Genomic DNA, 13,094 nt, shown 5'->3' on the forward strand with positions numbered 1-13,094 from the left:
ATTAAATATGATACAAAATAAATAATAATAAATATCTAATATAGTTGTATGCGTTTGCATCAAAACAAAGGGGAAAAACCTGGACTTTGGATATTTTGTCAGGTAATAAAGGTAATAAATAGGAAACATGAGTTTATCTTTTGTTTATTAGATATTTACCATCAGTAAAAGCAACACATTTTTCAGACATAATGTTAATGAAGACAGTTGTATTGCTTTCTATCTCTGTCATAAGATTATTACATTTATGTATACATCTCTACATTATTATTTGTTTTTACAGACCATGTGTTTGAGATAAAAAAAAAACCTGTGTATTTTGAAGTACCCTCTGCCAGGAAATCCCTTTTTTGAAGCCAACTGAAAATGCAGTTTTGGCTGCTCTCCTCCTGCTGGCCGGTCGTCATCCTTCAAAACAGGCCTGTTTTTACGAAGAGGGCCAGATCTGATGAAGTGAACGTGTGTCAGGGCCAATCATTCTGCCCGACATCCTTTGAACCGTGAACATTAAATGCAAATTGACTGTTTAATGAAAAGGTTATCGCAAACAGCATTTTTAAATTGAATCAACTGGGTTCCAACTGTTATAGAGTTTCCTCTCGGCAAATCAGGTGAACAAAGTTGTTCTGTATTTCAGGGGGAGAAAAAAAAAACTTTTTAGAAATTGACCAGATGGGTCATGGACACACAACTCCAGATAGTGCTTACCCAGTGGTGCTGCCATCTGTTGGTAAAACATAAAATTGCATTTTATATGTGCATTTGTACTCTACAATTCTTGAGGGTCACAAGTGATCCATTTTATGACAGAGGCCGTGGGCCGTAAAAATTGGTCCATGGGCCACAATTAGCCCCCGGGCCAGATTTTGAACATGCCTGCTTTAACATAATAACATAATTATGGACTAATAATATTTTTTATGGACTAAATTATCTAAAGGTAGTGCTATGCTAGCTGACATTTAGCCTCTTATTCGTTCTCTCTCCTTCGGCAGTTGTGATGCGAGCCATTCCATCGTGCGTTTGCGCGCCTCCTCCCAGCTGTACCGGGGGTTGTACCCCAGATCCTGCTGAGCTCTCTGATAGGAGAAGGTGAAGTGCGTATTCAGCATGGTGAGCAGCTGCCGGTTAAGTGGCGGCACGATGCGTACGAAAGGTCGCAGCAGCATGCACACGACCTCCAAAAAGAAGCACACCACGTAGAAGAGGCGGAGCGGCATCATGAGTTTCTCCTGGATGCTGAAGCCCAGAGGCGACATCATGACGTGGTTGAAGTCCGAGTAGCTCACGGGCGGGGTGTCGTCGGCCGCGAAGTAGAACTTTCCTCCGACTAAGTTCCTCCTCTGCGGATCCTTCAGGCAGCGAGCGGCTTGGAGATGAGCTAACGCTGCGTTGCCGACGTAGACGGGGTTCACCCGAGCTTCTGGTTGGGACATCCGCAGGAGGACGTCCTTGTTTCGTATCCCGTCACCCATGTGGCCGAGCAGGAAGCGACATCCTTCTCCGTAGATGTACATGGGCCTGAGTGCACAGGTGGCCAGTCGGCCTCCGTTTCGGAGCAGCTCACCGTGGGACGCCAGGGTTCTCCGCTCTGCCTCTTTCTTGGTCTTGCTGTAGGAGAACTTCAGGGTGCAGTTGTAGAAGGTGTCCTCATTGCCATTGATGATAGGCTCGCCCTTAGGGTTTGGCCCCATCACTTCGATGCTGCTGGTATAAATGAAGGCGACCACGTTCTCCTGGATACACGCCTCCAGGAGGACCTGGGTCCCTGTGAAGCAAACAACAAAAAATTAGCCTCTGTCATCTGCTTGATCCATGGAAAAGAGTGATTTACTGGACTACCTGTGACATTAACTCCATACATCTCGCTGTACTCCACTGACTCGTTCACATCGATGATGGACGCGGTGTGAAAGACGACCGAAGCGGCGCGACAGGCCTTCCTCACAAATTCACCGTCTCTAATGTCGCCCTCGAAAACACTCAGCTTGGTTTTGCCTCTACAATCTGACACACACAAATACAATGTCACAAATGAAGCAACACAACCTAATACAAATGTTTAACTACATCTATCTTTGCTGTCGGGAAGGAAATTGAGGAAAATGCAAAAAGTAGGGACTCAATTCAACAAAACTAATAAAAAAGAGACGGAAATGTTTGAAAAATATCAATGCTAAAAGTTAGCCCAGAAAATGCTAAAAGTTAGCCTAGATGTTTAAGAAAATATTCATATCCTTAAAATAACTTTAAAATCTCAATTCAAAATTCCATTCCTTTTCAAAGAATTGAGAGGAGAGCCTAGAACATATCCCAAAAGTTAGCCTGGATGTTAGCTGGAGGATTGCTAAAGGCTTAAAAAATACCTAAAAATGAGCCTAAAATGCTATGGACATATTTTATCTAGCTTAAGAATGAAGAGGATAACATTTGGAATTCATAAAACACGTGCCATGACTAGGCCTTGAGCCACGTTTTTGACACTTTAATGTAATGTTTTTACCTTATTTGAATTAATTTATAGCTTTTTATTTGTAATCCTCAGGTTTATTATGACAAAATACCATCCTGTACTAAGATACAATTTTGGTTATTTATGTATTAGAATATTATAATTATTTAGTTATATATTATTTAATTATATTATATTAGAAGAAAATCCCATTTTGAAGTGTCAGAAATTGATAATAGAATATAGAGAAGAAGAACATAAACTTCTTTTTTTTTAAATCTCAAAACATGTTATAAATCCCTAAACTTTGGTTTTATTTATTTGCAGAAGACCCTTCTTAGGCCAAATCATTTTTATTTTTCAACAAAACTATCTAGTTCAAAGCAAAAACAAAATGTACAAAATTAAAGAGATATCAATTTCACCCGTCAGCTCCTGTAGAACCTGCGGCTGCACGTGTTTGTCCAGCATCCGAATCTCGGCCGCGTTCTCTTCCTCCAGCAGCAGCTTCACCAGCCTCTTTCCCAGGAATCCACAGGCTCCCGTCACTACGCACACATCACCTTCCAGAGACATCGCACCAGCTCGGTTTTCTTCTTTCACCTCTAAAATCTCCTCTCTCTCCTGAAGAGCCTTCAGCAGAAAAAAAAACAAAAACGAAGCGAAGATCTGAGTGGGTCGAAGTTGTGTAGACGCTGCCTGAGTGGGAGTAGCAGCTCTTTCTGCCCCCTCCAGTTCTCTTCTTCTTCTTTTTGTAAAGCCCAAAAAAAAAAAAAAAAAGTTTCAAAGCAAAAAACTGGGATGGGCCCTGCTCCTTTCTCCAACCTCCATTTTCTGCACAAAATGGAGGTCTCTTAAACGGAATGTTATGTTTTAATGCATATTGGGTTTGAAAATCAAATTGAAGTTGAGGAATAGTGGGTCCTTTTGGACATTTGGTGACTGTAGACACACGTTATGTAAGTGACAAGTATGAAACAAACATGAAATATTATTATTTTATTATATTTATTGTCCATAGTGTAGCGGTTATCACGCCTGCCTTATACGCAGAATGTCCTGGGTTCGAGGCCCCAGAGGAACCGTATACTTAATAGCGCCTCCTGTGGCAGCATGTGTGGGTGGCAAAGACTCGCACTGTGAATTTCCTCACTGTGGGACAAAGAATGGAATTTTTTATTATTTTAAATAACAAATAACAATTTAAAAGGTTTTTAAGGATTTTTTTAGATAACATTTTTTTTTATTTTATAGATTTTTCTCAAGAGAAATTGATCACAAGTAGCTAGACATTTTTTCTAAATGTTGTATTAATTGTGCCTGGTATGTTTCAGATTTATTCAACTGAAACTTGTAAACCCCATGTACCACCGGTGGTACGCGTACCACAGTTTGAGAACCACTGGCGTAGTGTATTTCTTGGCTACCAAGGAGAAGGCCAAAATAGGGACAATGATGATTTTCAGTCAGCTTGTGTAAATGTCTGTGGTTTGAAACCCCGTAGTGTGACCTTTCAGTTACAGGAACTCCCGCTGTGATTGAAGTTTCGTCCGGGGGTGTTTTCCATTGCCCCCCATGGTCTTAATGTGAGGCCTGTCTGTCTCCCTGTCCGTCTGCTGGGTGGAGTCATCAGCGTCATCACCCTCTGTCTCTGTCATCAGTCTCACTGGTGTCGCCTGGTGCCCTGGGTATTTATACACCTCTGTCCCTCATGGTGTCTTTGTCTGACTGTGGTGAGGAATCTAGGTACCAGAACTTTCTAGTTCTGATGCACGTCTGCTGAGTAAGAACCTGCTGTCAGGGCCTCCAGTGTTTTTTCTCCTTTTTGTGTATATAAAGTATCTTAGTCTGTCCTTGGCACAGCAGAGGCCGTGTCTCTGACTGTCTGTCTCCGTGTGTCCTTATCTGAAAGTAAATGAACGTTCAAGGGCAGACTCTGTTCAAGGGAACTGTGTGTTTTCACAGCGTCAGTGTGAGAATATAAGTGTATCTGCTGAAGGACTTCAGGATTCCTGGCTACTTTCTTTGCCAGCGCTGTGAAAGAGGTGGTTTCAGTCACCTAGTGGAAAATGGAGGTGTTGCGTTTCGGCCATTTGGGCATTTAAAAAAATTAGCCAGCTATGTAATAAACTTTTTTAAGTTCACTTTGATATAACATTGCTCAGTAGTTTGAGGGTTATGACTTTTTTTTTTAATCATGGACTGACGTTTAGAACATCGTGCCATGTCCGTCCTGCTGGTGTGATTCAGGGATCTGGGATTAAAAAAAGAGAACCGTTTATAAACACGCAGACAATCATCAGTGTTTTGCAATTTTTTTTTATTTAAGTCTCATAAAAACTGCAGTTTTGCTTACAAGTTCCAGTATATTTCATATATATTAGTACATTGTTTTTCTTTGGGTTTTACATAAATAGTTAAACAGTAGACTTTTATACTCGAGGCGTTCATGTACAGAGCAGGAAATACAGGCTTGACTACAAGGCCTTAGCTGTTGTTACTTTAATTTTTATTTTTAATAACACTTTTTTTTTAAAACTTTGATCACTTTTCTCTTATTTATACACAAAATCTCAGAATATAATATGGTGTTGTCGAATTAAAACCAAATGTTTCAAAGTGAATTTTATGAAGTCGTATAATTTATTTGGCTACTATTTCTGAACATTGTGATACTAATATTTTTTTTTTTAGCTACTTTATTTCAAGGAAAGGAAAGGAAGGTGAAGTGAACTACTTGTCATTGTGACACAGCACAGCAAAGGTCACAACCAAATGTGACCTCTGCTTTTAACCCATCACCAAAGTGAACAGTGAACAGCTTTTTGAGTGCCTGGGGCTCTCAGTGGTAACTTCGCAGTTGGTGGATTCAAAACTGAAATCTTTTGGACCCAAGTCCGCTTCCTTAACCACTAAGCCACCCCTTTTTTTTTTCAACACTACAATCCTAGAGGGGAAAAACAAAGGTGTAGCTTGAGTTTGCCTTGAAAGCCTATGTGGACTTTTTTTATCTTCAGTTTCAGCTAAGCCTGTAATGTAAAGAATATTTATGGATAATGAATATTTGATGACGCCTGGAGCTCTCATTTGTTCCCATCTCCAGTAGATCTCATTCCTTCCCTGTAGGCAGCGGACAATCTTGTATCTGAGCCTCATCCACCGAACCCTCCGGCAGGTGCACCGTCATGGTACAGGCTCGAATCCCACCCAGGGGCTCCAGCACGTTGAACACTCTGTCCCATACGTCCCTCTCTGGGTCATATCGCTGCACAACGTCCACCATACACCTGCTGTTCCAGGAATACCCTCCCACCACGAAGATCTGCCCATCGAACACCGTAACCCCAACGTCGCTCTGGCCCCGGGGCATGGGGGCCACCAGGCTCCACTGGTCCGTCTGGGGGTTGTAGTACTCGCAGCTCAGGACGTCGTCGTAGTCGCTGCTGCCCTTGAAGTGATTACCGCCCATGACGTAGAGTCTGTCTCCCACGGTGCACATGCAGTGTAGACCACGGAGCTCCATCATGTCGGAACGTCGGCTCCACGCGTCGGCCGTAGGATCGTAACACCACAGCTCATTCTGGAAGGTGTCACGTGTGATACCACCTGAGTGGAGAGGTGGGTGAATTACAGTTGATAAAAAAAAAATCTCCTTACATGCATTTATTTCTGCTTCTTTGAAAGTCTTTGCAACCCTGTGTGTAAGGCAGATGTGATAACTATGGCCCCAGTAGAGACTGACTGTGTACTTGCATAATTTATACAAATGTAGTGAAAATGCAGACATCTCATAGTAGAGATTTGTTTCTGCAATAATAATAAATAATAAATAATAAATAATAAATAATAAATAATAAATAATAAATAATAAATAATAAATAATAAATAATAAATAATAAATACTTAATAATAATAATAAATAATAAAATATACAAATATATAATGTTATATATTAAATAAATATATATTTATTCATTTATTATATAATATTACTAATTTTATTAGTATATTATTAACATATATTTCCTGACATCACAATGGAAAAATGTTGAATCAGCAAAAAAAAGAGCCTTACCTTAACCTAAACGTATCTGTATCTTTACTTTAAAACTGACAAAAATGAGACCAATAGGACTTTTATTCACTTTTTTCTATAATATGAGCAAACCAAAAATTGTAAATAAAACTATATATGTATATATAAACCATATAGAAGTTATTTTTAAATCTAATTTTATATTTTCAGTAGTTTATGAAAATGTACATGTAGAAAGAACGGTGCCAGAAACACGACCAGTCTAGTCATTTCCTGTTAAAACGTAACCTTCATTTCTCAGTCCTTCACTTGTTGTTCTGGTTAAACAGAGCCTGAAGTTTCACAGTATCTGATGTCAGTACATGTTGCTGTAACCACAGTAAGTAAAGACTGTGTCTGCTTCAGCCCCAGACAGCTGTGCAGAGCCGTGGGCTCTTTAACTTTTGACCACAAATTTTTGATTCTTCTTCTCCGAGACCTTTAAGTAAAGAGTACCCTGTTCTCCAAACGAAACTTTGATTTCCTGTTCAGTGTCAAAAACTATGTTAAAAGCTAGACCACCAGCTGCAGCCGCTGTGGGAAACTGTCTCTAAACAGGAAGTGGTTTCAAATAGATCAACTGGTTGTCGCAGTTTATCGTGACCTAATTTAATGATTGAATCTTCCAAATGTGTTGTTAGTTAACCCAACAAAGAAGTTAGTCTGACTGGCGCCGAACTCATTAGGGGCCTTAAATTTGGACCACTATCTATTGTCAGGATCTAAAACCGTTAAACTGTTTGAAATTAGTTTTGAAGACATTCTTGAATTTCCAAAACCTACTGCATTAACGTCGTTGAGGAAGTTGTCTCAAAATGTTGTTACAAGTGCTATGAAACATGAACGTGTTCCCAATGAGACCGTGTAGTGCAAGTTGTACCTGAGATGTACATGAGCTCTCCGTGAACTGTTCCAGCATGTCCATAGTGAGGCTCCGTCATACAAGTCACGAACGTCCACTCGTTCTTTTTCAGGTTGTAGCACTCCACCGTGTCTGCACAGAATCAGTTTTGTTCAACTTTGATGTAAATATGTCTGTGTTGTAAAGGCAGTGAAGAGGACGGGCCGGGGGTCCTTGACCTATCTCCTCTAAATGTATTTAGAGTCTTGTTCCATCGTTCCGTTCCTGGGTTGTAAGCCACATGTTTTGCACTACATTTGTTTTCTTTCGTCTGTGTTGTTTTTTTTTGGGACATTTGTTGCCCTTCATTGTGGCTCCCAGGCGTAAGTTAAACTCTCCTGATGTTACCACTGTGTTAGCATTGGTGAGTGACATGTACTGATGCACAGTACGACTTCGCACTATAGCAACAGAACTCCCACATAAGTTAAGGACCCCCGTAAATATAAAATATAAAAATATTGACATTATGCTTGAATGTAAATTGTAGTAAAAGATTTGTTTACCAATCTCTCCCGAAGCGTTCCGTCCTCCAACTGCGAACAGTTTTCCCTTCAAAGCGCTGAGGTGAAAGAAAGTCCTCTTCTCGTTGAGCGATGCGATCTGAAGCCACTTATCGAAGCGCGGATCGTAGCGGTAGGCGCTGTCTATGGCTGTCTTACCTTTGGTGTCATATGTGCTCTGGCCTAGAAGGTCGAGAAGGATGACAAAGGCAGTGATAAAAGAAAAAAGAAAACCACAGATTATTTACAAAAAGTGCTCAGGTGCGGAATAAAAATTTAGCTAGCTTAGCTTCGCCAAAACATAGTAGAAACTGACTTTTTTTATATATGTTTTTGAATCCAGTTTAAACATTATGAACATTAAGTAGTGATAAAACTACAACTTGAATTCAGTGTCATTTCAATGTTTCTACGCAGCACCACAGGTCAACTGGGCTTTGCCTTCATTTATCCAGTCGGCCATTTTGTCTGTGGGTTTTCATGTATCTATCAGCAGGGGTGGGGGATGAGCTACCTGAGCTTATGTACATGTATGCCAAATCCTAATACTTCTGATATTATGTTTAAGTTAATGTTGTAGCCAAAGTGGTACAGATATAGTCTCCAGAGTGTCACTGCACTGACCTCCAACTATGAAGAGGAAGCCGCCCAGCAGAGCAACCCCATGTTGGTAGCGTGGTACCTCCATGGGCTTTAAGGCCCTCCAGTGTCCCGTCTTTTCATCGTAGAGCCGGAGCTCCCGACTCACCACCAGCTGCTGTCGCATAACACCGCCCAGCGCAAGGATGTGGGTGGAGTCCGAACGTATCTTGGTTCGCTCCGTTTGCAGGGCCGGCTGCATGAACGGCATCATCTGGTAGTTGCTGGCCTCCAGCAGGAGGTTGACGCAGGCCGCGTCAGACCGCATCATGGAGTTGCCTCCTTCCTCGTCGTCCTGGGAGATCTGGATCAGCTCGCCGGGGCTCATCAGTGGGAAACGGATGTGGCGCATCAAATTGTAGATGGAGGAGTGACGTGTCGAGGGTTCGTGGTCCAGCCAACGTCTGGCGATGTGGTAGAGCTCGAGTTCGGTGAAACCTTCGAGGGAGTCGCTGGCCAGCGCGCTGGCCATGCTGGTCTCAGAGAGATGGAGGAAACGGTCGCTCTGCACCATTTCAGACAGGTTCTGGCTCACGAACTCCCCTGGTTTTGGGAGAGCGAGGAACCAAGACATGATTAATGAAGCAGTCATAAAAATGATCCATCCATCCATTTTCATCCGCTTATCCGTTACCGAGTCCACTGGAAGGTACCAACCGCCCTAACCGCGATTCGATCTTGCCCAGGAGGTGAACCCTGGGGTTCCACACCAATGACAGAGACATTGCCTCTGGGCCAAAGCACCACCATAAAAATGAGTGACTTGTTATTTTGATTCTCACCAATATTTAGCTGGACATCCTCCAGGTGCAGGTCGGTAGCGATGTGTTCGATTTCCACACAGTTGTCAATGGTGATCTTTGAACAAAAGAAAAATAATAATATATAACACTACTTGTATAATATTACAACATTTACTCCTTTTTTTTTTTTACTGGCTTCCGTGTCCACCCTGATGTTAACCATGAGCCACATATAAGAAATGGACAAAGCTTTTTGCTTGTATCATAGTGAAGCTAGCTCTGTTGGTTTTTGTGGCGGAGACAAAGCTAGCTCTGTTGGTTTTTGTGGTGGAATTTCAAGTCGTTTAGTCTTTTTTGTAGTTTCACCCTTTCACTGCGGAAGTGTTTAATAGGAGGACTCTTTGAATATTTAAACTTTGTAGTGCCTTCAAAGCCTCACCTCCTTGCTCAGAAGCTGGTTACAGAACCTCAGCACGGGCATGACCTGCAGGAAGTTTGCAGCCTCCAGTGTCTCCTGGAGGTTCCCCATGTCCAGGCTGACCTTGGATGTGTAAATGAAGTCTATGATGTTCTTTAAACCCAGCTTAGTGACACCATGCAGCTTGATCTCCTTCATCTCCTGCTCTCTCATGCCCCCTGCACACAAACAGAGAGGAACGAGTCAAGGACGAGGCGGACGGGGTTTCTCCTGACACCGTCTGAAAACGCACAGAGTGCAAAAACACGACGCCGCTCTGTGTCGAGCTACCTTACCAGTCAGTAAAAGCGGTCAAGCTAACACACTTGATAAAACATATTCGTTTCCTGCTTGAATGCAGAAGTGAAATTTCCCATCAGAGTGTCGACTTTTGAGAAAAGAAATGAGACAGTTCGCTGGCGTGTTTCAGACAAAGAAAACAAGATGTGAAGCTCTGGGCAAACACACACACACACACGCACCTGTGAACATTGCCTTGAAATAATCACTAGATGAAGCCATGATGACTCTGTGGACGGGGAACTTTTCCTTGCCGTCCTCTGGAATAAGGACCACATCGCAAAGAGTTTCATCTTCACGAAACTGATGAAAACCCTGTTAAAAAAAACAAATAAGTAAAAATGATGGAACCTAAAATGTATTATTAATGTATGTTGTTCTAGTCTCGATGACAAATCTACTTCAGACCTTGAAGGTTCTCATTCGTCCAAAAAGAGTTACATCGAGGGTAACTGGACGGACTAGGTTTCTCGAAGACGTAGGTTTCTTGAAGAACTGAGGCTTGTTCCATTCTGAAGAAGCCTCTTGGATGAGAGGTGAAACGTCTTCAAGAAACCTACTCCATCCAGATGCCGTCGAAGTAACTCTTTTGGGATACCTCAGACCTCACCCCCCAGCAGGAGCTTCGACAACCTGTCCATCGTCGGTGACTGTACCTGTAGAACAGATGCTCCGTGGTCGGTGCTACTAAACACCCTGAACATTGGCCGGGGCGGAAGTTTGGGCTTTGTGGCCTTGTCGGGACATTTTGGTGTGACGTTCACGGATGGGAAGACAGGAGCAGGCGCAGGACGTGGTGGAGGAGGAACAGCAGGAAGAGGAGGTGGAGGTCTGTCGTCTGTCGGAATATCAGAGTTACCAGAGGATGAGTACCATCGCAGTTCATGACAACTAAGTTGAGTGAAAAGTCAAACTTTATTGAAAGAGTTAGAACTAAGGCCCTGATTATCCCATACACTTCCCTAACCCCGCTACTTTCCTTTTTAAAAAATTTTTTTGGGTCACGTGAAAGCTTCAGATTCTGCTTCCTGACCTTTGTCTTTTAAGGGTACTCTTGGAAATATCGATTCTGGGAGAGTTTTTATATTAATTACCTGTATATTTACGAACCTCCCCTCCACTGTTATCACCCCTCCCTAGACTGTATTACCCTTTCCCACACAAATTATATCCAGAGTAGATATTCGGAGATGTTGAGAGATGCTACGACGCCTGCGACACACAGGGGGCAGTATATCAATCCTTGACATCTCACACAGGGGGCAGTATATCAATCCTTGTTTTTTTTACGGTGCTTTCCATATTAGTTTACATCTGTAGTTTTAATTTTTTTTAGAAATGAAATTATCGATTTGAATTTTTTCACTCATCAGCCTTTTGTCCGATATAATCAGTTCCAAACAAAACTGTTGACAGACCTTGGGGAAACGGTGGCCCAGGAGGTCTCTCTGGCTGAGCCGGAGGTCTGGGCGGTTCCCTGGCCTGATGCCTGCCGCTCAGACGGGACAGTCTGCGGCTCAGCCTCCCTGCTCCACTGTCATCTCCACTGCCCCTGCAGAGAGGACTGCGTATTACACCGCTCTCACTGTATCATCAACAATAACAATGAGGCCAAATCATGGAGATCAGATCTCAAGCCTGGTTGACTTCTCCTCACGGGCTCCTGGCATTTCCTGTTATTCTTAATTGAGTCCATCTGAACAAGGATTTAAATATCAGACGAGATCTAAGCATTTCTAATTTGAAGCATCCTAAGGTTGAAATGTGTTGCCTGCTTTCTCGACCCAGATGACAAGAGTTGTGTTGTGTATCGTGATGCTTCTCTGTGACCTCGAAAGAAGGAACCAGAACAGATGAAAAAACATTTTGTCAGATGACAAAAGTTGTGTTGTGTATCGTGATGCCTCTCTGTGACCTCGAAAGAAGGAACCAGTCCAAGGTTTTTCAATAGACTCACTTCTTTCAAAACTACTTCCTGCTGCAGTGTACAGTACACTGGATGTAAATGCAAATGAAACTTTCTGAGGAATTTCGTCATTGTCATCTTCTTCTTATTATTTTCTAATGTATTTGAGCTGCAAAAAAAAAAAAACCCAATGTCATTCAGCCAATAGCCAAGAATTAAAAAAAAAATTAAATTTAAGACAGTAGATAGTAAAGGCTCTGAAACAAGTCTAAAATAATTTTATTAGTAACTGTTGAATAACAATTACACGCTCCAGACAATGATGACTTGAACTGAAAACTGATGTGATATCTGATGTGATATTTACATAAACATAAAAACAACTTTACCCAAATTTAATTACCTCCGGGGGCTGAAGGTTGTTGTTTCGCTGACGAGACTTCCTGTTGAGTGAGAAACATACTTAGAATAGCAGATGTGCCACAGCAATAGCTAATAGCTGCTTTTTGTTGTTTTGTTTATGTGTAAATGTCAAATGTTATCATTGGCATCATTTGCAGTGGATCAGTTTTAAGCTGGTATTCTGTGGTTGAGCGCTTCAGAGGCGTAAACAGTCACACATTTAACCACATTAAAAACCCAGCAGAGGAAACTCTGTAGTTAGTACTACAGGTGCCTTCAGCTGTACAAAATATACATTTTTTAAATTTAATTATACACATTTCAAAGAGTTATTCGATTGATTGTACCACAAAATTGTACAATGTAATTAAGTATTCATTTGGACCATAGTCCGCAACACATGGCTACGTTTGATCATAATATAGAGAGTCAGAGGCAACTGTCTCCATCAAGGGTCTTGAACACAAATAAATGTGAAGAAAATCTCAGCTAAATGAAATCATTACTGACATCTAGTTGCGGACCAGATTTAAGGGAATTCATGGGCAGGAATTGACCCGTGGGCCAGGAGTTTCCGACACCTGGTCTAAAACTGATCTAAATGCTAAAATGAGAACATTTAATCTTCATTAAACTACAAGTCAACAAGTAAGTAAATTTAAGAAATTACACTATGAAGCCACAAAATCAGGCCTCGTTGTGTTTTCTTAGCTTGG

The 13,094-nt window shown here is 41.7% G+C and overlaps 2 protein-coding genes across 2 annotated transcripts; both read right to left on the bottom strand.

Annotated features, from left to right (window-relative positions):
* Positions 1–128: 128 nt before the first annotated feature.
* On the bottom strand, positions 129–3,786 carry hsd3b1 (hydroxy-delta-5-steroid dehydrogenase, 3 beta- and steroid delta-isomerase 1). Its single transcript, XM_008328505.3, has 3 exons — positions 2,878–3,786; positions 1,843–2,007; positions 129–1,768 (listed from the first exon to the last, which is right to left on the bottom strand). Exons 1-3 carry the CDS (start codon positions 3,026–3,028, stop codon positions 963–965), a joined length of 1,122 nt encoding a protein of 373 aa, XP_008326727.1. The 5' UTR covers positions 3,029–3,786; the 3' UTR covers positions 129–962.
* Positions 3,787–4,755: 969 nt separating this feature from the next.
* On the bottom strand, positions 4,756–11,657 carry LOC103392005 (kelch-like protein 9; the record flags this gene model as incomplete). Its single annotated transcript, XM_025063716.1, has 9 exons — positions 4,756–6,058; positions 7,408–7,521; positions 7,935–8,114; positions 8,556–9,113; positions 9,353–9,428; positions 9,753–9,949; positions 10,253–10,385; positions 10,727–10,908; positions 11,489–11,657. Coding segments are annotated over 9 exons (2,106 nt in total), but the record flags the coding sequence as incomplete, so codon positions are not given.
* Positions 11,658–13,094: the final 1,437 nt, after the last annotated feature.

The sequence above is a fragment of the Cynoglossus semilaevis genome, chromosome 16, assembly GCF_000523025.1.
Source record: "Cynoglossus semilaevis isolate Cse_v1.0 chromosome 16, Cse_v1.0, whole genome shotgun sequence".
Lineage (NCBI taxonomy): Eukaryota > Metazoa > Chordata > Actinopteri > Pleuronectiformes > Cynoglossidae > Cynoglossus > Cynoglossus semilaevis.